This window comes from Tremella mesenterica, assembly GCF_000271645.1.
Source record: "Tremella mesenterica DSM 1558 unplaced genomic scaffold TREMEscaffold_5, whole genome shotgun sequence".
Lineage (NCBI taxonomy): Eukaryota > Fungi > Basidiomycota > Tremellomycetes > Tremellales > Tremellaceae > Tremella > Tremella mesenterica.
Window position 1 is genome coordinate 678,338 of NW_006711229.1, and position 25,618 is coordinate 703,955.

Consider the following 25,618-nt stretch of genomic DNA (forward strand, 5'->3'; position numbering starts at 1 on the left):
CGGAAGTGACGGACGGGTGTAGGGAGCGGAGGGGGATCGGTTCTTGGGTTGCAGAGATCGTACGAGATGAAAGAGTGTCGGGAACGAGGTCTCGGGTGACGGGCAGGAGGTTTCCGGGTAATGGAATGATCGGACTTCTTTCACGTTTACACCAATGTCCTTGCATCTATTCGTCGTCTGGTGTATGCAGATGTCAGGGGCTGTCATGATTACCACCTCGCTGTTGTAAGTCAGCGGCTGCTGCAGGAGACCCGATACACAACTGAACTCACTGTTCGAACATGTCGGGCATTCACCTGCCTTCTGTGGAGGAAGAAACTTGACTCGGGCAAAGTGCCATTTTCCATCCTTCTTCTCCATACCCTCAGAAACCCCATCAGCCCTCGCCGTCCGAACCATACCTTCCTCCAATCTCTCCAAGGCAGCTTGCTTTTCCTTCTCTGAATGACTACACCATATCCTATGGTCACATATTTCTAATATGTGTCCCTCGGGAACCATCAATGCAGCAACGGCGAGAGCCCTCAGGCCCTCAACGGGGAAGTAGCCCTCCTCTATGAGCATAACCAGTCGCACTTGGATCACGCGTCTTAGGGCCAAACTTAGGGCAAAAGTAAGACTTTGTGTTATTTCATGGGAATGGATGGTGAGGCTTTCGATTGGCGTTTCCGTAGAAGTTACCAAGCCGACCAGGGCCTCGAGACGGCCGTCGGACTCGTAGTCGTCGCCATCATCTTGAAAATACACCATCTCAGGCCAACAGTCATATCCCTCACATCCGGAAGCTTGAGCAATACAAACGTGTTTCGGCTTGATGCAGCTGAAAATGTGACTCAACGTCCGGCAGTAATAACCGTTTTTCTCGCCGATTTTGACGGGACTAATGCCGTGGAGACATGTCTGCGATACTTCGATTCGCTCGAGGGTGGGAAAGGGACAACCTGTCAAGAAGCTCATGACGACCGCTAGCTTGTGTTGTACTTCTTCTGTCCTTGGTAAGAAAGAGAAATCCAGTTGAATGTACTTGACAAGTGACAGAGCTCGCACGATGCGTCTTCTGCGATTGTGAATCCAGTCAAATGGGTACAGGAGCTCTTCGGATGTGATATTGAGCGGCAAGAAAGGAAAGGCGTTGGCGGGGATCTCAAGCTCTGAGATTGATGAGATTGATGAAGTAAGAGATTGATAGAGATCTTCGAGCTCTATCGACATCTCCGCGTCCATATCTGCGTGTACGTCGATTCTGAAAGGCGGTTTTGGATCGGCCAACATCTGTATTAAGGTCGGAGCGAGGTCGATGAGAGGTTGGAACATGCGAAAGAGTCGTTCAGGCGTATCAAGCACGACATGTCGATAGATGAGAGGAGTGGAAACTTTGTATCCCTCTTTCGATACTCTTTGCAGCGCTAGCAGAGTCTTGGTATCTTTGTCAGCGGCGAGACATTGAGCGAGGTCGAGAATGAGCTGGACAGGGAGTGATGGTCGTGATGGGTCGTAAGAAGAGGAGAGGGAGGAGGTGGGCGTTGAGTCAGTGATGGTGGGAGTGGACAGGTCATTGTAGGGATCAAGTTGGACGGCACAACGTTGCTCGTTGGGAGGAGGGGAAGACATTGTTGACGATGAGGTGAAAAAGTGAAGAAAGAAAGCGAACAGAGAGAAAAACTTTTTGATGGGGCATGGGGGAGGAGGTCCGAGCGCCGGTTGCCAGGTGACCGGTACAGTAATTCAGTAAGTAGCCCGCCTGTCTTAGGGGACTGATGGGAAGCATCATCGTTGATGGGGCAAGGGACAGCTGGCAGTTGACGGCGACAGGGGTACGGCGGGCAGGGAGAGGCAGCTACTAACTACTCACATCCTTAGAGGGGGGAGGAAGAGAGGGGGTTAGGTGAGAGGAGGTGGCCCTTCCCATTCCCACTCGCCCTTTTGGTTCTTGGAGCCCCGCATGACCAAGTCACTTTGCATAATCTAGCTCCTCTACTCGGTCAATTCTCTTCGTTATTCACTCATGCTCACCATCACCCGGCAGCGTATACATCTTGTGCGGCACAAACTACCTGATATCACAGGAGAGAAAGGTGGTAAACCTGTTAAGGTCAGTCTCCCTTCAATCGAGCGCCTTCAATGGGGTCCGAAGCCTGAACAGGAGATCGCTATGTTGGGGGTGGAAAGAATCAATCGAATCTCGTGGTTGACGAATAGGTCGGTGTAGCAGTGACCGATATCCTCACTGGACATTATGCTCAATCTGGTATATTGGCCGCATTGCTCAAACGACATAAGACGGGTAAAGGAAGTCTAGTGGAATGTTCTTTATTTGAGAGTCAAGTGAGTGATATGTGTCTCTGATTATCTTCTTCTTCTTCTCCGATTCACTTTACTCACTCTTCAAAGTCTTCTGGCCTGTCCCACTGTCTCATCGTATCATACCAAACCTCTTAACAAGCGGTTGTAAGTCATAGCTGCAGTCAATCAATTTTTTGTCGAACGAGTGAGAAATCTCACCATAGGGAATGGTGGCACGTGCGAGAATATTCGTCAATTGCTAAAGTCAGATCGCATCTTTAGCCAATATCGCTTCAAATCACCTGATATCAGGTCAAGAAGCATCCCGATGGGGTACATCACACCCTTCCATAGTACCCTATCAAGTCTTCCCAACTTCCGATTCTTTTCTCATGATTGCTGCTGGTTCCGACGCACAATTCTCCATTCTATGTCGTGTTCTCGGTATGGGATGGGATACCGAAGATGATTTCACGACGAATGAATTGAGGGTGAAGAATAGGGATAGGTTAATTTCGTTGATCGAGAATGTTTTGAGGGAAGAAACGACGGATGTTTGGTGTGATAAATTGAAAGGAAAGGGAGTACCTTTTGCGTGGGTCATACATATCTTCTTCACATGCTCTATAAACCTTTAATCCTCCGTGCTTATCATATCATTATTCATTACCTTGTGGGAATGGAATGGAATGAAGACACAGAATGGATTAGCGTCAGTGCAGGACGAGGTTTGAAAGTGGAAGATGAGCTGATGGATGAGACCTATAAATAATATAAAGCAGACATTCAATCATCCTCAAGCTATAGCAAGAGGAGTGGTCACCGAAATAGAGGTAAGTCAAATCATTCTCCGGACTCGATAGACATTATTTCTGATCCTCACCAATCATCCTTCAACAACTTCCCATATCTTTTGTTCTAATTGAACAGAATTGTATTCAGTCGTCTCATGATCTGAAACTCCACTCATGTTCGAGCACAGAAGTGTGAAAAAAGAGTGTCATCGAGGACTGAAAATTCTGAAGAAAGAATATACTCGAGGACTGAACTGTGAAGAAAGGGTGTAGTCGTACATTGCTCGATGAAGAAAGAGTATACTCGTATATCAATCAGTGAAGAAGGAGAGAATTTGGAATATAAGTCCACTTACAAGCAGCATCCTAGAGCAGGAAAAATCAAATTAGTTTCTCCTGCCGTATCATACGATTCTCTCAAACTTCCCATCTCTCGACCTCCTCCATATTTAGGACAACACACCGATGAAGTACTTTGTGAATTGGGATATGACGAATTTGATATTTCTCAAATGAGGGACAACGGGGATATTTAAAGCTACAAGTGGGTCACAAATAGTAGTTTTCACAAATGAGGGAAGTGACAGTGGGAGTATTTAGAAATCGAGGTGTTTCTGTAGTTGAACCATGACGGGACATTTCTCGAGTGAGATGATGGGGATATGGGGATATTTACATTTCAAAAGTGCTTTTGAAAATGACACTTTTTAGTATCCCTGTGGGGTTGGAAAATATCTTGAAAGGATCAAGTCTCAAAATCCGTAGATAGGGATGAAGAATCATGTAATTTGACTCCTGTCATTCTAGTCCTTTGATGTTATTCTAGTCCCTGCTTTTATTCTAGTCTTTTCACCCGGAGAAAGTGTCAGTCTAGTCCTTACCTCGAAAATTGGTTCAGATATTGGACGTTTGTCATATGATAGAAGGAAGAGGTATTCAAAGATGGAAATGTTTTTGGGATTGGAGTACTCGTACGGCAAAGTTTCCATGTATCATTTAAAGGGTAAAGCTGGAGGATGCCTAAATAGCCTCTTGGGTTCTCCTTTTTTTGAATATTGTCATTTCAGCACCGTAATTATGCACCTCCCTCTTATCACAGTCGACTTTTTCGAGGAAATCTACGTCGTCTCGTTCTTCACGCTTTTTGAATGTGGTCCCGGTCACTCGGAATGGTTAGTGAGTTGTTTGTCAGTCTTGGTGTCAAAAACATGTGCGATGTGGATGAGCGTGAGCGTGAATGAGAGATGTAGAAAATGTAATGTCATCAGTCAGTAGGTACTCGTAATGTATACAGACGGGATCATACATACTATCAATTCTTACTGCACATTTCATCCACTTAGCTACAATACTGTCCAAATTTTATCATCTCTCATCTCCATTACTTGTATTCTTATTTGAACCTTTCTCTGAATAGTCATCTAATCTGCTCCACTTTTGTTCCACCATCGACATCGTCCAAATGACATGTCTCATCAAGAAATGTGTGGTTTTCCCCATTCCATCGTTCACCCTTTACTCTTCATCTCTTATCCAACCTCACTCGGTTTGTTTCCTCGTAAACCTTCGCATACCGCTTCTCAAGCCATCTCCATTTCAATGGTGTCCCTACAAGTTCATCACTCTTCCTTTCCGATATATTTCAACCGCCTGACGACGATGTCACCAATCACTTCCCAATCTTCTCCCTCATCTTCTTCACCACCGAAGGTTTCCTTTTCACTTCCCCGCTAGCTGCAGATGAAGGACGACCAATGACCAAATCGTCAAATTCCGGCATGACAGGTCCCACCGGTGGTCTAGGAAGTCCTTTTGTCCTATTGACAGTTACGGCTGGTTTCTTTCTCATTCCCACTTGTTTCTGTGTGACTTGATCAGACGGTGTATCTTCAAGGATTTCTTCTTGTTCCATCCCCTCCTGTTTCACTGGGATATAACCCGATCCAGATGTCGCAGCGTTTGGCAGAGGGGGTAGAGCGTTTTGCAGAGAGGGTACGGGGTCTGAAAGAGTTGCGGCATTCGGAAGAGGTGGTGTAGGTCGAGAGGTTTTCATACGAGCTTTATTTGGCGATTCGACCAAAACAAAACCTCCATCCGAAGAAGACGACGCCGAGTTCGGCAAAGAAACAATGCCGACTTCGTCTTTACCTTCCCGTTTTGGAGAAGATTTGGTCGGAGAAATGTTGGGTAAGTTGGATCGGAAAGACTTTTTATTCTTCTGAGGAGTATCGGGGATGTAGGGACGATCGGTATCGATTGGCATAGGGGGCATTTCCGTCGTTGGTGATTGTTTAGGAGATGAAGAACGTTGATTCTCGCGCTGAAACGAGATCAGCCTTTCTCCTTTCTCCCATAATTCCAACAACAATCTTTTTTGATGAATGTCACGAGACTCGATCTTTCGATAACAAAACGTCACAAGCAGTATATCCACGAGAGAAAGAATATCTGCAAGTTGACGAAGAGGAATCAAGATCGAATGTCTAATTATGTCGCCTAGGTTTTCTCCCCTCTGACCTGACTTGTCTTTCAGTACGACCAGTCCATTGTCCCATCTCCCCCGTACCCGTAGGCGTAGGCGTAGCACGAGGACTGGTGAAAATGTCTTCGGCATCCGCATCTGCATACCTTCCATCCATATTATCCGCGAGTTCTTCCTCTACCGCGTCGTCCTCAGCCCAGCCTGGACTGGACGGAGCACGCATTCCGGGATGCATGAGAGGACGATGATTCGGTAATTGGGGACGGAAGTTTGCAGAGTCCTCGATCGAAGAGGCTCGTTGACGCACCATAGTTTTGAGTTTTTGCATCAACGATTTGGTGCGTTTGACACCTCCGGTCGGAGGTCCCCCTGCAGTGTTCGAGTTGGTCCTATACGCTCCAGGGGGCATTTCGGAACTAGGCGACGGCATGTCTTCACGCATCCCCGGAGAACGGGGAGCAGGTGCGTTGCGTAGGCCAGGAGAGCGAAGAGGTTTCGGTTCCACGGCGTATTCGTCAACAGGAACGGCAGGACCAGCACTGAAATCGACTGTCTAGTCAGCTTCTTCGAATTTTGTGCTGCATGAACGGATGTGACTCACATTCTTGCATCTCCCCTGGCGATTGCCCAAAGTCTTCAAACGGCTCAGCTAGTCATCAGCATCAACCCAGGAAGGCGGGAGAACGGACATACGATCTTGTGTGCCCCAAGCCTCTTTCAACGCATTATTCCATCCTTTCCTTGGTTGAGTGTCTTCCATTCCATTCTCCCTCAATACGGGAAAGTAAGCGCCACTGGACGGCATGCTTGTTGAGTATTGGCCAGTCAATCCGCCGCCCGAGATCCGACGCGACTGAGTATGTTTGTCTCGAATTGCAGATTGACCTTTCCTCACCGGTCTTGTCGGCATCTCTGGGACGTCGCCGGTGGGGATCTTGCCTGGGACCGGGGGTGGAGAAGACAGAGAGATGGTGGCCACACCTCGAGGGGGTGAGGTAACGGGCGGACCATGGAACGCCTGCATGGGAGCTTTGGAAGGCGGAAGATTGAGGTTACGTGATGGAGCAGCAGCATCGTATGGTCCGGAGCTTAACGTCAGCTTTGTTGTCCATTCATCCCATGCCTTCCAACAATGCAATTACGCCTCGCGGTCACATAACGTGTGAGTTGCAGCATTGGGGGACGTGTTTGGAAGACATGTATGGTTGGTGTGGACGTCGAAAAAGTTGGACGACCCAATGGGACGACGGCAGATATCTGACTATATGGGATGGGTGTACTCACTGATGCCACACTGTTGCATAGTCAGCTTTGTTCATAGGTATGGGTAGAAACACTCACTCGCACTGCCTAAACCCGTCGGGTCCCAAGTATCTATGACATCCGCGTGTCTACTTGCTTTCTTTTCCTCAGCTGCTGTTTTCTGTCCCGCCGTTAAGGGGGCCGTCCCATCTAGACCATACGTGTCAGTGGATAGCGATCGCCTGGGACGAGCTTTTGTTGGTGAGGTTGTGGTTGTGGAACTGTCAAGTCGGGAATAAGGTGATCTCGATTTGTTTGGTAGATGAGGATGAGGATGAGGGTGAGATGAAAGTGAGAAAGATTTCCGAGGAGGAACAGGAGGAAGTGTCAGCATATCGTCTTTTCTTTCTCTTCTGTTATCTATCTGATAGTTCTTAAAAACTGTCTGATGATACTGAGATCGGTGTTGATGTTGAGAATGATCCTGTTTGAATTTCAATCCAGAAGGGTTCCTTTGGTATTGTGAATCTTTCCGATGTCGACGGAATACACCTAAACAGATGAAAGAAGACAAGAAAGTCTTGAAATGTCTCGTATTCGAGTGGCGATGGTTCATTCACCCGTGTCTGAACTCTGAGATGGAAAGGGGTTTGTTTGGAGAGAAAGGGTATGAATGCAAGGAGAAGATATCCAACTCGTAGGAGAATGAAAGATCCTTTATACCCCCCTTTCTTCCTCGTCTCCCGCCGACCGTCTTGTGTCATACCTTTCGCACGGTGTCGACGAATTAGGCGGGGTGGAGGCGTGTTTGTCCGGCCATGACATTGTTCAATGGGAGATAGATGACATGATGACGCATGTCTCATAACGATGACGATCGACATGGTGAACGATGCAAAGAAAGGGAAGTCAAGAGAATGAGGGGATGGGCTGTATTTGGGGTGTGACACCATAGGGCGGGATATGGAAATCGGGAGATTGGACGTATGTGTGAACCCATAACAAGTAGACATCCCGAAGGATCGGACATGTTTTCCTCGTGTATCAAGCATGAAGGTATGGTTTGGAAGATCTCTCCTTTACGCGTGAGAGTCGAGGGCGAGTTGAATGACATATGGTATATGAAGTTGAAAAGTGTCACACATGTATCTCAAGAGAGGAAACAGACAAAAAACCGTATGGACACGTTCTCAAGGATCAAGGAGACATGATCAAGAAAAAAGACAGAAATATAAAACTCACCCAGTTTGTGCACGGACAGGCTTCATTCTTGTAGGTTGAACAACACCAACAACTTCAGAAGGTGTTATCCCTATTCCTGTTCCACTTCCTACTCCGGTCAATCCGGGCCCACCACCAGAATGAGTATTCTTCAGATTCCCTGGAGGTCGTACACGTCCTGTACCGACAGGTTCGACTTCATCCATTTCGAAAGGGTTGATAGCGGGACGCATGACTTGACTAGGGAGTTGAGGTTGAAAAGCCATTTCTGGTGTGGAACTAGAATGGGCGTGTCCGTATGATTGATCTCTTGTTTGGGGTTGTAATGAAACTCTAGATGATGTCGGATGTGGTTTGGTTGAAATACGAACTGAATCTCTGACCGCTTGTGCGAGTCGATCTGGGTCTAGATGATTGGAAGATTGAGAAGTGGGAAAAGATGAAAAGGGAGAAGGATGAATGGTATCCTTTGGCGGTGGAAGAGGGGGAGAGATGGGAGAAGGACCACGCGACATGATTGGTCGATGGGGAATACCACTAAGACTACTACCACAAAGATTGCCTTTTTCAACGGTCACTCTTATGTTTTGTTGACTCCTTTGTCCTGTCTCACCCGTCGATAAGAGTAGGTGAGGATCGATGTGATGAAAACGGATACGACTAGAAGATGTAAAGATGTATGCCCTAGAGTAGAGTGACTTTGAGTGTAGAGAGGGCGAGTGAGCAAAGGGCAAGAAAGTCAAAAGTGGGTGAACCCTGAATACCCCACATACACCCTTGACTTGGCTCAGTTTACTCCCTATCACTTCGATTCCACACAGCATTTAGTCTGCATAAACGCATAAACTACTCTCCGTACTTCGACTTGGATCGCTATGACGCAGCTTCAGAACTTCATACACTATCAAATATGTACTTACCCCAAAGACATGAGACATTTCCTTTTCCCACAATATCCCCTTTGCTATCAATGAAAGATGACGCACTACTTACCCCCTCTCTCTAGATGTCTAAACATGTTCGGATTATTGATATCCCATTCTCGTCATCCGTTCCTGATTCTTCAAATAAACATCTTCGAATCCGGCGTTTCTCCGAAAACGAAAAAGAATACACCGCCACTGAGTCTGCCAGTGACCTGCGGTCAAATACCTGCATTACTGTACCCGACGGACAAGAAAGCCAAGACAATTCGTACCCTCTAAGCGGTGTCATCTCTAGACACCGTAGTGGGAGTAACCGGAGTAACTTGTTGTTCTGGCATATCTTCCTCTTTAACTAAAGCCAAGCCAAAGACGGTGATGATGGTAAACGCGAAATTGACGATGAACACCACGTGAAGGGCATGTTGATAGGCGTTTACAGCGGCTGTGCGATAAATTTCTGGAAGACTGACGATGGAGGAAGTGGAATGACGGATGGTGTATATGATCTTTCACGTCAGTTCTCGTCTTGACTGAGAATGTGTTGGGATCTATCCTGTCATGGCGGAGTTCGGGGTGTTATGGTGCACGGAGGGAGGAGTACAACAGAGGAACCTAGTGACCAGGGAATAGTCACACATATGTAGGATTGGGATTATCGAATGGCTCACCTCTGAGGCATCTGGACCAGTGATCAATCTTGACAGGTCCTTCTGGAGGATAGATTGGACGATAGCGGCTGATATTGAAACACCTAATACTTGACCTGACGTCCTGAATAGATAACTCACTGAACATCAGCGACTGCTCACATCTCTCATGTTAAACTCACTGCTTGTCGCTACGGCACTGAAATCATCAGCTTTTTGGTCGAGTGAGAAGGAAAGAATATGACTCACATTTCTCCTCTTCCCTGTCTTGTAACCTCCGTCATGAGAGCAATCAAAGAACTTGTGAGGACTCCAGCATAACCGGCACCAGCAGGAGCTACCGAAACCCAAGATAACCAACCGGGACTATTCTCTTTCCAAAAACACATCATTCCCGCGCTGATAACCATGATCAAACCTCCAATGACGGAACACCACCAATATCTACCCGTATGACGTATGATCCATCCCATTCCTACCGACCCCACTGGTCCGACGAGGGAATATGGAAGAAGATGAGCACCAGATATAGAAGCGGGTCGTAGTTTTACAGCGGAGAAGAAAAGTGGGACGTTGTAAAGAAGAGAAAATTGATTGAATACCATTGTGAAAGATGTGAAAGCGACTGAAAAGGGAGTACGACGGGATAAAAGTTGGAATGGTAGAGTTGGTTCGGCCGCCCAACGAGTTTCTACAAGACTGAATAGTGTAAAGAATAAGATGGAATTGAGTAATAAACCGAGAATGAGAGGATCAGACCATGGATAATCCGTTCCGTCATCTTGTAAAGAAGATGTCTTGATGGAAATGGAAACGAGAAGAGAACCAAGTGCGATGACTAAAGTCAATGATCCTAGATAATCGATTCTTCTCAACGTTGCTTTAAACCCAGATTTCGAAGATGACGAGGGTATGTTTGAACTTGAAGATGTTGAGATCGATTGAGGATTGATTAAAGTAGGTTTTATAGGTAAATGTACATGTCGAAGAGTGATGAATATACCAATTGCGCAAATGATCATCAGAGGTAATTGAAAAGTGAAAGAAGCTCTCCATCCTAAAGTATCAGAGATTAAACCTCCAATAGGACCTCCAACAGCTCCTCCTAAACCAAAAGCGATATTAGCATAACCTTGAAATAAACCTCTTTGTCTGAGACTGACAAGATCAGTCATTATGACAACACCAATACTTTGAACACCACCACCTCCCATTCCAGCTACACATCTTGCGAATAGAAATTCCATACTTGGTGCTATAGCACAAAGAATCGTTCCAAGAAAGAAAAGTGATAATGCTCCGACGTAGGTAATACGACGACCAATAAGATCGGAAAGTCTACCATAAATAGGAGTGAAACAACATAAACTGAGAAGATAAGATGTTCCTAGCCATGAAGCTCTATTGGAAGAGTCGAAATATGATCCTATAGGTGTTAAAAGTGTAGCTACTATCGTACCGTCTAAAGAAGCTAAGAAGGCACCGAACCATACGAAGAAACAAACGAGTCGGAATCGAGAGGGGGATAGTCCGGCAAGGTTGTGATGGGGTTTAGGAGAAGGGGGAAGTAAGGGAATTGTTTCGCTGTTCATTTTGTGTGCTATGTGGGAGAGTTCGTTGGGTCATGGATAGAAGGAAGACCAGGGGTGATATCAATATGTATTATATGGGTCTAAGTGATAGGGAAAGAAGACCAAGGGGAGGAAGGGAAAACATCCTTTTTGCCTAAGCCAAGAAAGGATAAAATTCGGTGTTTGAAAAAAATCAATCTCCGAATCTTTCGCCATAATCTCATCTTTGGCCTTCATGCCGATGGATTATGTGATGATGGTGGTGAGGGTGAATGGATTGTTCATCTCATGTTACATGTTACATGACACATGTCATCCAGTTTCATCCGTTATTGTTAATAAACTCAGCTGAGAAGGCGAGAAGGCGAGTAGACGAGAAGGCGATAAACGAGCGAGTCATCTGCCAAGACTACTCTCTGACGCCCTACGCCACTTTCCATACCTCTGGCATTTGACAATACCAGAACTTACCCAACACTCGAGTATGTCTCTGCCTGAGGGATTGAGATGAACCTATCATCTTTAGAATCCCCAATTATGCATAGGAAAAAGCAGTGTTCGGAAGCATACCCCTTAACTTGCAAAATGTTGGCGATTGGTTGACGACCGCTACGTCATTGGCCGTTTCCCCGCCACTAAGAAAACGCAACGCCACCGGCCACCAGGCTGTGCGCTCACTCTTTCTCTCTCTTTTCTTCATCCTTTCATATAAACCCCTTATTCTCTCTTTCACTTCTCCCCCCCTCATCCGTTTGTTACACATAGAGACAGTATCAGTCACAGTCATGTGGTTAATCCTCTCTAGTTTAGCTTTGGCCAGTATGGTAACTGCCGACACATGTTATGATCGTTTTGGTGAGTCCCTCCCCTTTCTTGTCAGTCGGAAGTCAGTCCAGGAGTTTGTCTCACGAAACAGGTTATTCTTATTTTTGTAACAATAATGGACTTTCATATGGGGCCAGAATAGGTATAGGGGTCGGTATAGCTGCTGGTGTCCTTGCTTTGGTTTTGTTATGTTCGTTTTGGCGACGTCGGTGAGTGTTTACATCTTTTACTGTACTTTCAACTTTGAACTTTCTGCTCTTTTGTAAATATTACTCTCCTCCATTACATTCCTCAATACATATGGACTTGTCAGGCTACAGTCGTTATATCTTCAAGTATCAGTTTGGATCAGGTGAAAGGTCATAATGAAACTTAACCCCCAGTCAACTCCAACGACAATGGGCTAAATATCGTCCACCAGCTTTACCAGTAACCAATCAATCAGGACAAACTTCCGGTCCTGGTCAATATACATATGGTCAATCCGCTCCTTATGCCAGTAACCCACCTCCACCAAGTAATTTCCAATATCAACCAAACGGGGTTCAACAACCCGCACAGACTTATCAACCCAGTATGGCCGGACAATACGGGAATAAGAATGGTCCAGGTATGAATACTGGGAACGGGGAGATGGAGCATGAACATGGGTACGAGTGGGATCAGGCGAGAGCGAATGGGAATGTACCTCCTCCGGGTTATGAGGTTTCAAGTGAGTCGACAAGTCTTTTTCCTTCTCGTGTGCATTCCCTTATAGTCTCTGCTAGCTGTTTTACGAAATGGAGAGTAGGGGAGGGAGGGAGTGAATCAATGCTCATGACTAACGTTCAGATCAAGAAAGCTTTGCACCTCCCCCAGGAGCACCTCCAGGGAAACGAACCGAAGGTACTGTTTAGTGAGGATTGATTGAAGGTTGAAGAGGATTGAGGCGATGGAGTATAGGAACTTGAGGATTAGACGGATCTCTTGAAAGTGTACAATACAACTAATGCGATTTTTGTGTGTTCTGCTTACTTAAGTGACAATCAAATCCATCCTCCGTTCTAAACCTGGCTTTTGATTTTTCACCAAGTTTCTTTCCATGGGTTCAAACATGGAGCCAGTAATGTGTATATGTTATGAACTGATTCATCCGAGTGGTGTACTCATAAATTTACATACAGGTTGGTCGAGGTGGTACCTACATTCCTATAACCCTTCCCTAAGCCATCTATTCTTCCTTCTAGGACTCTCCGCTTCAATAGGTAACCAATCATACAACTCATTTTGGTCTACTTCTTCCTGCTTTGGTCTCACACGTGTAGATCTTGACCTTGGTGAATTCCCATTAGTTGATCCGTCACATGTCTGAGCCAAACGTGAACCGTCACTGGAAGAAGAGACAATCCTCATGTCTGAACCTTTCACTAATAAAATCAACAAAAATCCTTGCAGAGTGACGTTTTAACCACGGAAACTCGTACGTCAGAGAATCTGATGGAGCTATGGTCATTATTGGTAGCTATCTCCATCTTGCTCAGGCCCTCGGATGGTGTTTCTTAAAGACAGTGAAGATATTGAGATCAAAGAGAAGAATGTTAAATAAACGATGAAGACTCACCATAATTGAACCAACTCATACTTACCAAATTCACCAATTTATCTTTTGATCCACATACAGCTTTTACCCATTGAAGTTTGTCATCTAAAGTACCTGTATAGGCAGTTTCACCAAGGGCGAATTTGACGTGTGACCAAGATGGGTCTAATATGGTCAGTCATATGACTTTTTGCTCAAGATGAGTGTTTTTTTTTCCTTCTAACATCGGAGAGCTCTGCTGATGACTGTTGAATACTGATGAGTCGTATGGAAGATATCCCTGATTGGAACACGTCACGTTGAACGCAAAATCCTTCAAAATAGACTATGTAATATCATGTTTCCTCTGATAGGTCTCTCTGAACTAAATGAGACTGAAGGAGTTGCATAAGACTTATTGATGGAATGTGAATTTCTTCGAAAAGAGGATAGAAAGGTTAGGTTTTGATACTTGATGATGAAGGTGAAGTGAAGACGAGTGATCGAGAGACAAAGAGAAAGAAAGAAAAAGAAAGAAAAAGTTTGAATGAAGGTGATATATACTGAGACAAAGTTGGAAAACACCCTTTTGTAGAAACTCACCATTGATACCAGTGAAATCATCATGAAACTCTTGCATTTTCCCCGCATAATCATCCGAAGTTAAAGATCCAGAATCGGAAGGATAATAATCCACACCTATATAATCAACGGTTTTAGGATCGGTAGGTATCCAATCTTTGTAAGCTTGGATATTTGCGATATTTGGTGAATAAAACATTTTTATATCAGGTTGACATTCTTCTGCCATTGATTTCCAAGCGGTTTTGTATTCTTCTGGAGTACCGGTATAAGTCCATCCTGCACCTTGAGAGTCGTACCCTGTTTATATCAGCTTTCGTGACTTGACAATCACCAGCTATATACCTGAATGTTATCGTATTGCGGGAGCATCACGTCTGTTCGGAGTATTAAGAGTGTATCGGGTTGTCCAAGGTGTTCGGGGTCGAGAGAGAATGGTACAAAAGTGCGTCTTTGTAGATAGAAAAGATTCAAGTGACGCGAAATATGAAAGAGAAGGAGGAATAGATGGGGAAAGTAACAAAAGGATAGAAATGACAAATGACTCACAATTTACCTACATGTTAGTTACATTCAGGACAATTTAAAGGTAATTAAAAAAAAAGAATACCCACCTCATGTCCATATCTCAACCTCACTTCCGCTACACCAGTCTTCTGTTTGATGGTCTTCAAAACTCCACATACAGCAGGTGCGACACTCCCATCAAACCCCCCTTCTGGCATGACAGCAGCTTCGAAAACTGCCGCTCCACTATCTTTCAATTGTTGGATAGTCTCTGTCAATTGACTACCTTTCCATTCTGTATCACCGGCTTGGACCTGAGCGTACCAACCGAAAGTATAAGCTTTTTTCCCTTGAGTCCATTGGTTGAGTTGATTGATATCTTCTCCTGATCCACCGTCTACACCTTCGTCAGGTAAGAAACCAAATGCTACTCCGTTGAGAGATAGATAGCCGTCTAACGAAGGGAGGGAGGAAGAAGGAGAAGTGGAATTGGGATTTTGAACAGGACATTGTTTGGTTCTTTTTGTCTTGGCTTCTATTTGAACAGTCAGTAAGAGTTGGAATAGAGATATAAGGATCATGCGCCAGCGCATATTGAAGAGGTTAGCTAATAAAGTGAGATGAGGAGAAAGTCAGACGTCGGTATAGAGAAATCAGTAGAATCTCCCTGAATCTGACACACGAATCATGAGCATGGGGTCATAAGCACAAGATACGTATCTCCTTACATGGACGTTACAGTCAACATGTTCCAGGAGTGTGTACAAGCTGAGAAGTTGTCGTCAGCATGGGAAATACAGATGCTTACCTTTCAACTACCTTCTCCACGAGGTGTGACCTTTGTGAATCGGTCCACACGCTTGTAACTCGTTCAGTTGTCACAAAGGATGTCAGCTTGTACGCCTTGTGTTGAACACGTATGGTTGACGACTTCCCTTTGAACAACCAGCGTGACATTTTCACTTGATCCCACCAGCCAGCACTTTTGATAGCAGCTCTTCCATCCTCAATTGACTCGCTCGAACATCTTTCAGTTCAGCCTGTAGGGATTCTACCTCACTTTTGCTCGCCAACGTGTCGGCGATCGATGGTCGAGGGGGTGAAGGGTTACGCGTGCCAAACAACTTGGCGAGAGGAGAGTCGAATGCCATACCTCGAGATTGACGTCGAAAATCGGGGAGAAATTCTTCGACAGCATCAGAAGATACGACGCTGCGAGATCTGGGAGGTGTGACAGGTTCGTCGGCAAGGGGTTCAACCTGGAACACAGACTCGATAAGGACTTCTGAGCCCCCACCGATTATAGAGCTGGACGATCAATATCCATACCATACTTTGGGATGGAAGACTTACTCGAAAAGACCGGTGCGCTGCAGACTGTCGAATGTCGAGCCGCGGAGATGAACTGGTTTGTGTATGGAGCGATACTTCCAACGCTCATATGCGGATATAGCGATCAAAATGGGAAAGTTCTAGGTTATCAGCAACGCTTTCAAAGACACAGAAGACGACTTACGGTCACACGGATGGCAAATACATTGATGCGGTGTAATGTCCTAGGCGAACACGTCCAGCTCAAGGGAACGAGGAAGAAGAATGCGAGGAGGTTGACGGGAGGATAATACGAGAATACAGCATCACTTTTGACACCTTCGACAGTGGTGACCACTCGTTGGAAGAGATGCTGAGGCATTAGCTCCTGTATGATCTGACGGCACTCACTTCTTCCTGAGCGTTGCCATGTATCTCGGCAAATTTGTTGGACAGGATGGCAATGAGGATAGTTATTAGTAGAACATTGCACAATGCACTTCAGATTAGCAAAGACCTGTTACCCTCTTATGGATCTAGAAACTCACGCGTAACCGATGAGCACTATAGGACCAAATATGGGATGGAACGATTCGGATGATGAGAAACCTGTCAAGTCAACAAGGTCTAAAGAGCACTCAGCGATCAGACTGACCTAGATAAGATGATCCAAACTGGGATGATTAGCTCGATGGCTTGGTTTGTGCTGCTCCTCAACTCACCCAAATTTGTCCGAACGTCAGCTCAAATCCAGCGAACACAACGAGAGCTTACAGCATGAGCCATATGATCTGTCGGACAGACCAAGTACCTCGGGCCAAGGTCCAAAGGCAAAAGCCAATGCCAGTGAAAGCCAGGACTTTGTCCCTCAGCTCGGTAAGAATATGCGCTTTAAGCGAGCTTACTGGTCAAACCCATGAAGCTGAGAAACCGACTGATCATCGCTCGGAGCTGGGAAGTTAGCCTGGCAGCAACCTGGAAGAAAATTATCAACCCACAGCGAGGATAACAACATTGTCTTTGATCAAGAAGAAAACCAGACGAGGGAAAAGGATACAAGCGCCGATAGCAAGAATATCGAATGCTAAATCCGAAGTGTTGGGAGATCGAGAAGCCAAGGCAACAATGCGGATCACAAAGTATACGAAAAATATGGCTATCTGAGTCTCTCAGTACCTTTCTCTCGACATTGCATTCACTCACAAAGGTCATGTCGAACGCGTTCCAAGCCTATAGCGGAATTAGCTTTGGTTCTGGATTGTACAAATGGATTATCCTACTCACGTTAGCCGCATAGACTGCGATATAAGCTAACGACTGTGTTATAGAGCAGCACAACTCACCTGTCCAGCCATGCTCTTTGGACGTTGCGAATTCGTCTAGAGCGAACCCCAAAGCAAAGACCATGAACATGACCTCCGCCACTCCTAATTTCGACATGTCTTTCACTGAGTAATGAGCATAAGACTTGCTTCACATGAGTCACGCTCTCAAGGGGAGAGAGCCTAGAAATGACCATCGAAAAGAGGCTGTTGAGAAGCCAATACAGTCTAGGGATTGAGGTTGGTTGGAATCCATGAGGAAGTATCTTCCTTCGCGGTCGTAAAATTCAAGAATTTTTTGCACAACCTGATGACTTACGAGATAAAGTAGTCACGAACAACACGAGCAACACAACAAAGCTTCCAAATTCCAACCACCACCTCCACTTTGGTACTCTCAACCTCTGGTGGTCTAGCCAACCAGCCGTAAAAGGGTCATAGACATAAACTTCTGCTAAATCTTCCTTCTCAGGCGGACCGTTGCACACACGAGAGAGAGTGGAATGGGGCTGTCGTAGTTGACGAGTGCGTTCGGAGACGTACATATCGGAAATGAGCGCACGCGATGCGAGGGGGGAGTAAACCAGATGACCTAGGTAGATTTCGTTGATCAGATGTTGAATGAGAGGTAGGGAGAGAAAGTGTTTGGAGGTGGACACTATGGCGAGCTGTGTGTCAACTTTCATTTCTGCTGCAGTGCTACATCTATCATTCCGTTCGTTCCCTCTCCCTCTGTGTCTCGGTCAAGTGTAAACGGCAGGATATGATACTTGAGTCCGTGGGAAGCGGAATTATGGAGAAGAACCTTGGAACTCTCAGAGAGAGGTAAGTGTGGAAAATGATTTGATGAAAGCTAGGTCTGGGAAGCTGAGTTCGCTCACCTCAAGAGCACTCCCGGTGGTCTCTTTGACATCATCCGCTTCCGAACCCATGGAAGCCCAAACTTCCTCTGGCGCTCCATCAAAAGGACACCAACCTCTGACCAACTCTCCAACTAATTCAGCTTCGTCTTCTTTATGGGAAACTGTCCTGAGGAGTTTCACTGTTGAGTTAGGTCAATCCAGAAAGGACGTAAGCACGAGAAATTGGCCGAGGCAGGAGTGTGGAGAGGGCCAGGAGAGTGTTGAGGAGAGACTCAGGAAGAGGAATAAAGAGTTTAGTCACAGGGAGACAACATGACGAGAAAAACGAAAGGAGATACCTGTTAGATATAGAGGGTTGAGAAAGAGACCACTCGTACTCACTAGCCAGTAATTCACAGAACGCAGCTCTGGAACATTGTAGAGGTGCCCAACTTAGATCTTGTCTTGCGAGGGACATGAATCGTATTCTTTATATCAGTTTCTTCTTCGCAACCGACATATCATCCTTTCCCAGTCTATTTCAGTCTCCAACCGGCGGAATGTCTCAGCCCACTAGATGTGAGCCGAATGGAAAGAATACTCGAGTGTGATTCACAAAGCTTGATATTATGCTGCGTCCATTCTGATATCCGAAATCCAAGGAACAAGATAGACACCATGGAAGGGGTTATGGTGAAGGCAGTCTTGAATATGAATCGAAGTGAGAAATGTTCAAATGGTGAAGAAGAAGTAGATGAATATGTATGTACTGACCTATTGACCATCAAAGCATATAACAAACCTCCCAATCCCACTCCCTCTTCTATCCCACCTTCATTCCTCGACACATGTCCCGTTTCACCTCGATCACCGCTAGTTGTATAATCTCTCCTCCCTTCTCCCAATTTTGACTTCGATTCACTCGAACCAGACCCCCTCTGCTCCTTATCCCCAAATCGGAACCGCTCGACGATAGGTCGGACGAGAGAGTAATCCACAGGTGGGGAGTTCAGAGTATCCCATGAGAGACTACTATCGATGGCTGTTGTGATAGTCTTGTGAAGATCATGTATGAGATCGAAGATCGTCAGAGGGGTGGATGAGGTTTTAGGGTTTGGCATAGTGATTGGTGCGTCATAGGAGGTGTGGTGAGGTGGAATGAGGAATGATGTGTGAGGTATTAACTTAGTAAATCAAACTCTGCGGGTAAGCGATCCGGGTGTCTCCACCTTGAGGGACGAAAGACCTGTAAGCTCAAGATAGTTGGATGCCTCACACAAGGTAGACTGGCTGGCGGTACTTAACTCAGGAGACTACACAGCTAGCTAGATGACCACTGAACATACATGGGAAATATGAGCAAGATGCTATCTAGATTATCTACCGACGGTATAAAGTAATAGCACTGCACACTGCACGCTGCACCATTCCCTCCACCCCTCTCTCCATCTCAGTCTCAAATCAGCATCTTTGATATGTCTAGATCCCAAACTTCCAATTGTCTAACCAATGAATGTTACTATAAACTCCTGCCCTGTCATGATGATCGAATCACCCTGTCTGACCGGCCATCCATCCACCCATTCATCCCAACTATACCCCATCGACGATAGGCGCCGGCCCCAAGATACGTTCATTCTCAATCCTCTCACGTTCCTTCACACCCTTTTTCTTCGGCTTGGCATCACGGATCGACACGGCGCCGCTCTCCTCGAGCACGCTACGGAACTTTCCGCTATCCCGCAGCTCGAGGATCTCGTGATATGATCCGAGAGTCTTGCCCTGCAAGACCAATTGGGGGAGTTCGTTGGTTCCGAGCAACCGGGCGAGAAGCGGGACAAAGAGGAGATGATCGCGACGTTGGTCAACATCGACTATAAGAGGAGCGGGGGTGATTTTAAATTCCGAGAGCATCTTTTTGATCTCACGATGCCAAGGATCACGCATTTTTCCAAAAAGAACGATAGGATAAATGGCGTTGATCTCGTTGACCAGCAATTCGAGATCTTCCTTTGCCTGAGGGTGCAATGGATCAAAGTCAAGAACGACGGACGGATCGAGAGGTACCGAAGGGTCAAGAGGGGGCAGAGCGTTGGCAGTGGTGGAAGTAACAAAGCCGATGAGGGAAAGGAGTTCTTCACGTTCGTCACTGAACTTGAGAGGTTCACCGGAAGACGTATACCTGGTGCTGGTTTGCTCTTCGAATACGATCTGCTTGCCAGATTGGTTGATGTCTATCAGACCGTCGTCGGCAAAACGTCGAGTGAGAGCCATTTTTTGCTGCTGAATGAACAGATCCATACGGGAAGCTTCGGACATGGCACGAGTAAGGTAGACTAGCGCAAAGGTGAGGAAACAGAATCCAAGGATCAATGCTGGACGCAATCGACGAGGTACTCGAAGCATGTAGGATAGGGTGGTAGTGTATGACTGTTTACCGTAGGGATTAGTGATAGGATAGTATTTCTGATCGGTGTTAGCGAGCTGTTCTGTGCATGGTGAATATAGGTAAACTCACTTTGGAGGTAAAGGAAGAAGAGAAAGCGTTGATAGCGTTTAGTCCAGTGAGGGGGTTATTGATGGGATGCCCCTTTGGGGTATGAGGAGGACTCGGCCCTTCGGTCTCATACGCCGCATACATCTTCTTACGAAGAGGATGATGAGGGGGTAGAAGAGGGAAAGAAGGACGCATGAACTCGTCGGATGTACTCTCTGGGGTGGGCAATTGAGCCATGGATGACAAGACCGAGTGATCTGACTTTGGAGCTTGAAGGATGAGATGAAATGGAGGAGGACTAGTGGTGGGCGTCTGAACCGCAGCGCTGCTAGCGGGAGAATCTTCCTCGTCTTCATCGTCGGATGCGGAGAGTGGGGGTAGGGCGAGAGGTGACGAGGGAGTGACGGGTGAGTTACCAGCTGAAGAGCCAGACCAACGTCTATGCGACTCGGTATTGATGGTGAGTTGATTCGACATGTTGCCGGACACCTTGGTAGGAGAGAGATTGGGCGAGGTAAACCAAGGAGGAGTATTTGTACCCGTCGGGGGAGGTGTGGTGGGCGGTGTAAGAGGAAAAGTGACGATAGGATAAGATGAAGTTCGACGTTCAAATTTAGGGAGGGTAGGATGATGTTCTTTATTGAAATAAGACTGTAGGAAAAAAGTCAGCTAATGCTGCGTCGTAGTGCAAGAAAGTAATGATAAGCCAAAGTGAAACGGGTAGATGATCTAGATGACAATTAGGAAGGAAAAGAGTCAAAGATTAGATGGTATGGTAGTGGGAAACGAAGAAGCGATTGACGGTCAGGGGTTCGGAAGTGAAGCGAAGGTGAAAATCTATCTCACACCACACGATCACCAATCGGGTCAAGGCTGGGCGTAGAAAAATGGGAAGGTATCGAGGATTAGGGTGTGTGGACCATCAAGTTTCACCCTGGTAAAAAAGTGAAAAAACGGGTAGGACACGGGTGACGATGAGGCGGACGAAAGGGGGGAGTGACCGGGTGCCCGGGTGTGATGGATTGATGAATTGATGGTGAATCACAACCAAAAACAATACTAACACCGAACCATTGAAGAAGGGGATACGACGACTAGCGTTGTAGAAAATTGAAATGAATGAACGCTACCAGCAGTTGCGACGGTCTGAATGGATAATGGCTGTGGAAATGGCACTGGGCACTGGGCGTTGAAGCATGAAGTATGAACCCACCATGGTTCACCCAAGGCTTTTTGAAAGTTGGCGGTTTTCGTCTCGTTCCTGGTCCGGAATTCGCCGGAGTTGGGGTGACTTTGCAATCTGCTCGCGTCAGAACCGAACGAACCAAAACGCCAATCTCGTAATTTTGGACAAAAACCGGTGGAGCCTGAGACCGAACGTGGCGGTTTAACGCTGGTACGCTGGAATCGTGCATGACAGAAAGGTCTAAGGTGGGAAAAGTTAGACTAGAGAAAACTTGAGCTACTTACGAGATAAAAGTGGAGAAAGCTGGCTACACTATCTTCAGTCGGCTGAAAGACCAAGTACGACTATTACTACCACTACAATGACGTTTGATAAGATGAGATACCAGTTACCCGGCAACGGTGTGTTACTTTTTGAAACGACAAGTTGGGTTATGTCAGAAAATAAGAAGATGGAAGAATGAGGGAATACGACTCTCTCTCCCAACCTTTATGACATGTCGCCAGAGATAGGAAGTTTAGAAAACGGACAGGATAAAGGAACCAGTGGAATTTCAGAGTTCACTGGGCACTTGATGGACAAGCAGGCAGCAGGCCGCAGGCAGCGATCTCTAGGTGAGTGAACATGCTTTGGGAAGGTCCAGACGGTGTGACCCAGTGCTCATCAGATACTCCGGACATCACATCTCTCAAGAGATCAAGAACAAGAGGTTTAGAGGTAGAGAAGGCGGGAAGGGAGAAGAAGATCGAATCCAAGCAGTCAAAGAGGTTGTTCTTTGGAATTCTCCGAAAAAATCCGTGCCTAACGTTCCTGTTCAATTTCCCTCTGTCATTTCGCCGCCGGCACTTTCTCTTTCGTACCTGAGAAAACCAAAAATCATATATGCGAGACAATCCGTTTTCGGGAAAGTTGTAAAGTTTTCAAACACCTTTCCGATCCTTGAGAACGATTTTTGCAGCTGTGAAAGATGGTGGGAGGAAGAAAATGTCTCGCTTGAACATCCGGCGACCGGCGATCCCGGGAAAACTTACCTCCCCTGACAGGAACATTTCATCCTTTCCGCAAGTGGAAATACAGGACGACGATCAAGTTTTTCGGTTTGTTCTCTCAAGTCCGAAGTCATGGTACACCTCGCATTCCTTGAAGCAGGTGTTTTGAGACGTTCTAGAGCAGGAGATGGAACGTTCTGTCCCTGGTGCCATGATTTGCCCGTCTGTCGAACCCGATTCCTACGATTAGAGTGCTCTTCTCCCCTCGATAGGTCAAACTTGTAAGAAAGCTTGTTCTCGGACAAGAGGTCTTGGCAAGACATGCTTTGTCTCACCCAGACGGCCTCGAGTCTTAGACACCGGATTGAGTGAATTGTCGGACTTACAGAGAGTCCATCTCCGAAGAGTCTATCGCAGTGGAGAGATCAGTGTCACGAGGGAGAAAGAGGAAGCGCAGTACTTGATACTTTGGTGACTAGTGAGTGCTACATGCTACATGCTACATGTTAAGGACAGAAACAGTGTCTCCATCGGTGAGTGACTTCAGTCCCAAACGTCTTCTCACCCTTCTCCTCCGTCTCCGTAGGTCGTAGGCCGCAGGCCGCAGGATCGCAGAAAACCAGGCGAGTAAGTATCATTCCATACATTCCATGAGCGATAAAATTAATAAAGAATCGCCAAGTCCGATATCGATTGGGAGTACGAGTACTGATCCGCGTACTACTTTAGTTCTCGTCGCAAGCTCGCCAATCGCCAACACATCACACCGGGAAAACCGCCGTGTTTCGGAAGCCCAATCGGGAGACGGAGGTGCGTAGTGAAGAATGGCCGTCACAAGGATCAGGCACGTCCCTCCCACTGTCAATCATCTCCTACTCGTCCACAATTCCTCCTTGACTGCCACTGGTCACATCATACATGGCCACATGGTACATGGGTAGATGAAAGTAACGGAAAGTCTAGATCTGTTGGGAGAACATTGGGTAAATGACAAGGAAAGACGATAGAAGGCGACCTGTCATTCGGGAACAACTTGACAACCATATTCAAGTAAAACTTGACGACCGGTCAACATCTTTCCATCTTCATCCCATCACCCCTTTCCCCTCTCATAAGCAACACCGTACCTTGGATACTTACAAATTCTGACTACTTCCGATTGTGTCCGACTACTTGATTGACATGACTGATATATAACCACTCTATACCCACATCTGAACAAGCCTGGAGCTGACAATTTGACCTCATACATTCATTCATCTCCCCTCTTTCCCCTTCCCTTCGATAATCCCATATATTTCTATTCAAGATGCACTTCCATCCCGTGATCTTTTTGTTGGCTTCGGGAACTATGATGATCAGCGGAAGAGTAGTCCCTCATAAATCGTCGGAGGTGGACTCGGAGCTGAACCCTCGAGCCACTATACTAAACGGACCTACTTGTCAAGGAGGTAGTTTGAACGCACATGATTGTAATGTTGCTTTGTGAGTTTCTTCCAAATTCTCCTTCACTCTTTCTCTTGGCGTATTCACTTTCCCTCTTCAATCCTTCCATCTTTTACTGTATTGTATCGTTATAGTTCGTCAGCCTAAGCCTATGGAATGAGGACGGGTATTGCACACGTCATCTGAAGGCTTGTTACAACGATGCGCTTCAACGTTGTCCAGTCCGTTCGGTGGGATGAGATGCTGTGGCAGCTATCGTCAGATGAGACTCCTACATAAATGAAAGAGAAGTATTTGAAAAACGGAATGAACTGATGTCAGGCTCGGTTTAGGTGGAGGGATAGCAGGTCCAATAGAATTTCTGCGAGTGGACGCAACTACCAATTCATCAACTTCAGGGGGATGTACCAGTGAGTATTGGTAATCTTTCATCTCCGTCCTCATCTTCTCATCCTATCATCTTCTCATCCTATTTACTTGTTCATCGAAGACCGTCAATCATACTCATCGCCCACTTATTCCACGATAGAACACCTCCGAAAAGACTTCACTCTCACATCCCTTAAAGCACACTCTCACTCTATCCGATGACGCATTATCCGCAACGAGGGGGGGGCTGCGACCTGGGCTATGCCAATGCAGCTCATTTAATCTCAATATCCTTTCTCTTCGACGACACTCTGGTGGTGATAGACAGGAAAGAGCTAGATCGCTAGGTCAGTTGTAGAACCAAAAATCTGATCAACAGTGACGGTGACTACTACCAACGGAGGTACGGCTATTGATATTTCAAAGGGTAGACTTGAACAAGGTCAAAAGGCTGCTATTTCCACTGTGAGTTCGTTTCTCCTTTTTGGTTCCTCCTTGTGCTCCTCCGATTTCTTCCTTCACCTGGAAGTAGTCATATGACTCTTCATTGCTCGCTACTTGTCCTCTCACTTCCTGCTTAGACCTTCGTTTCTCACTCATCACTTGCTTGACCACAACGACGACGGCGAGATTCCATCATCTCCATGTACTCTCATTCATCAGTTCACAATCCACTGAGCGATCACTGCACACACTTCTCATCTCATCAGTCTACTGGTCTCCTTCTCGTCCATCATGAGCATACCCATCATCTCTCCATTCCGTTTGGAGCGATGTCAAACCAGAAGTGGATCGAGAACAACCAAATAAAGGCTGATACCAGTGCGGTCAACAAGCATGGACCGTGACTGTTCAAGGTGGTGCGGTCAATGGAGATCTCATCATCCAACAATCTGCTTCTGCTTAGTCTTTCTCAACCCACTGACTCACTCCTCCCTATTACTCCTCCTCAACAAACGTTCCCTTGGTCAAAATCAGTTGGTTTTATCCTGTCAATACCCATTATGTCCATTAAAAT

At 46.2% G+C, this 25,618-nt stretch overlaps 9 protein-coding genes across 9 annotated transcripts; 4 read left to right on the plus strand and 5 right to left on the minus strand.

The window, feature by feature from the left end:
• Positions 1-209: 209 nt before the first annotated feature.
• Positions 210-1,807, minus strand: TREMEDRAFT_73846 (uncharacterized protein; the record flags this gene model as incomplete). Its single annotated transcript, XM_007004764.1, has 2 exons — positions 273-1,807; positions 210-220 (listed from the first exon to the last, which is right to left on the minus strand). The coding sequence occupies exons 1-2, from the start codon at positions 1,609-1,611 to the stop codon at positions 210-212; spliced, it is 1,350 nt and encodes a 449-aa protein (XP_007004826.1). The 5' UTR covers positions 1,612-1,807.
• A 198-nt stretch (positions 1,808-2,005) lies between these two features.
• On the plus strand, positions 2,006-3,613 carry TREMEDRAFT_30357 (uncharacterized protein; the record flags this gene model as incomplete). Its single annotated transcript, XM_007004351.1, has 5 exons — positions 2,006-2,092; positions 2,200-2,325; positions 2,553-2,878; positions 3,044-3,116; positions 3,440-3,613. The coding sequence occupies 5 exons, from the start codon at positions 2,006-2,008 to the stop codon at positions 3,611-3,613; spliced, it is 786 nt and encodes a 261-aa protein (XP_007004413.1).
• Positions 3,614-4,355: 742 nt separating this feature from the next.
• On the minus strand, positions 4,356-8,537 carry TREMEDRAFT_73847 (uncharacterized protein; the record flags this gene model as incomplete). Its single annotated transcript, XM_007004765.1, has 7 exons — positions 4,356-5,560; positions 5,595-6,108; positions 6,161-6,208; positions 6,253-6,647; positions 6,844-6,853; positions 6,901-7,082; positions 8,044-8,537. 7 exons carry the CDS (start codon positions 8,535-8,537, stop codon positions 4,747-4,749), a joined length of 2,457 nt encoding a protein of 818 aa, XP_007004827.1. The 3' UTR covers positions 4,356-4,746.
• Positions 8,538-8,835: 298 nt separating this feature from the next.
• TREMEDRAFT_39017 (uncharacterized protein) lies at positions 8,836-11,274 on the minus strand. The gene is made up of 4 exons (XM_007004431.1): positions 9,845-11,274; positions 9,778-9,794; positions 9,617-9,735; positions 8,836-9,454 (listed from the first exon to the last, which is right to left on the minus strand). The coding sequence occupies exons 1-4, from the start codon at positions 11,185-11,187 to the stop codon at positions 9,224-9,226; spliced, it is 1,710 nt and encodes a 569-aa protein (XP_007004493.1). The 5' UTR covers positions 11,188-11,274; the 3' UTR covers positions 8,836-9,223.
• A 677-nt stretch (positions 11,275-11,951) lies between these two features.
• TREMEDRAFT_62288 (uncharacterized protein) lies at positions 11,952-12,887 on the plus strand (the record flags this gene model as incomplete). Its single annotated transcript, XM_007004594.1, has 4 exons — positions 11,952-12,021; positions 12,083-12,200; positions 12,375-12,703; positions 12,823-12,887. The coding sequence occupies 4 exons, from the start codon at positions 11,952-11,954 to the stop codon at positions 12,885-12,887; spliced, it is 582 nt and encodes a 193-aa protein (XP_007004656.1).
• Positions 12,888-15,544: 2,657 nt separating this feature from the next.
• TREMEDRAFT_43972 (uncharacterized protein) lies at positions 15,545-19,264 on the minus strand. The gene is made up of 15 exons (XM_007004458.1): positions 18,888-19,264; positions 18,516-18,601; positions 18,153-18,313; positions 17,591-17,939; positions 17,293-17,397; positions 17,234-17,247; positions 17,153-17,179; positions 16,948-17,109; positions 16,855-16,900; positions 16,724-16,808; positions 16,498-16,599; positions 16,361-16,448; positions 16,155-16,322; positions 15,992-16,110; positions 15,545-15,946 (listed from the first exon to the last, which is right to left on the minus strand). The coding sequence occupies exons 1-15, from the start codon at positions 19,232-19,234 to the stop codon at positions 15,598-15,600; spliced, it is 2,208 nt and encodes a 735-aa protein (XP_007004520.1). The 5' UTR covers positions 19,235-19,264; the 3' UTR covers positions 15,545-15,597.
• Positions 19,265-19,438: 174 nt separating this feature from the next.
• On the minus strand, positions 19,439-21,675 carry TREMEDRAFT_43973 (uncharacterized protein). Its single transcript, XM_007004459.1, has 3 exons — positions 21,457-21,675; positions 20,632-21,261; positions 19,439-20,579 (listed from the first exon to the last, which is right to left on the minus strand). Exons 2-3 carry the CDS (start codon positions 21,085-21,087, stop codon positions 19,707-19,709), a joined length of 1,329 nt encoding a protein of 442 aa, XP_007004521.1. The 5' UTR covers positions 21,088-21,261; positions 21,457-21,675; the 3' UTR covers positions 19,439-19,706.
• A 617-nt stretch (positions 21,676-22,292) lies between these two features.
• On the plus strand, positions 22,293-23,776 carry TREMEDRAFT_62291 (uncharacterized protein; the record flags this gene model as incomplete). Its single annotated transcript, XM_007004595.1, has 5 exons — positions 22,293-22,410; positions 22,874-23,007; positions 23,297-23,318; positions 23,515-23,595; positions 23,727-23,776. The coding sequence occupies 5 exons, from the start codon at positions 22,293-22,295 to the stop codon at positions 23,774-23,776; spliced, it is 405 nt and encodes a 134-aa protein (XP_007004657.1).
• A 318-nt stretch (positions 23,777-24,094) lies between these two features.
• Positions 24,095-25,507, plus strand: TREMEDRAFT_62292 (uncharacterized protein; the record flags this gene model as incomplete). Its single annotated transcript, XM_007004596.1, has 4 exons — positions 24,095-24,270; positions 24,553-24,641; positions 24,980-25,065; positions 25,424-25,507. The coding sequence occupies 4 exons, from the start codon at positions 24,095-24,097 to the stop codon at positions 25,505-25,507; spliced, it is 435 nt and encodes a 144-aa protein (XP_007004658.1).
• Between the last annotated feature and the right edge of the window lie 111 nt (positions 25,508-25,618).

Excerpts from the sequence above, each read along its gene's own strand:
- TREMEDRAFT_39017 (XM_007004431.1), bottom strand. The coding sequence starts at position 11,187 with ATGAACAGCGAAACAATTCCCTTACTTCCCCCTTCTCCTAAACCCCAT. Across the intron at positions 9,455-9,616 it reads CTGGTCCAGATGCCTCAGAG|ATCATATACACCATCCGTCA; the intron begins GTGAGCCATTCG and ends CTGACGTGAAAG.
- TREMEDRAFT_43972 (XM_007004458.1), bottom strand. The coding sequence starts at position 19,234 with ATGCCAAACCCTAAAACCTCATCCACCCCTCTGACGATCTTCGATCTC. Across the intron at positions 18,602-18,887 it reads TATGCTTTGATGGTCAATAG|AATACGATTCATGTCCCTCG; the intron begins GTCAGTACATAC and ends ACTGATATAAAG. Across the intron at positions 16,600-16,723 it reads CAGATCATATGGCTCATGCT|TCTGATCGCTGAGTGCTCTT; the intron begins GTAAGCTCTCGT and ends TATCTAGGTCAG.
- TREMEDRAFT_43973 (XM_007004459.1), bottom strand. The coding sequence starts at position 21,087 with ATGTCGAATCAACTCACCATCAATACCGAGTCGCATAGACGTTGGTCT. Across the intron at positions 20,580-20,631 it reads CTTCTTCCTTTACCTCCAAA|AAATACTATCCTATCACTAA; the intron begins GTGAGTTTACCT and ends AACACCGATCAG.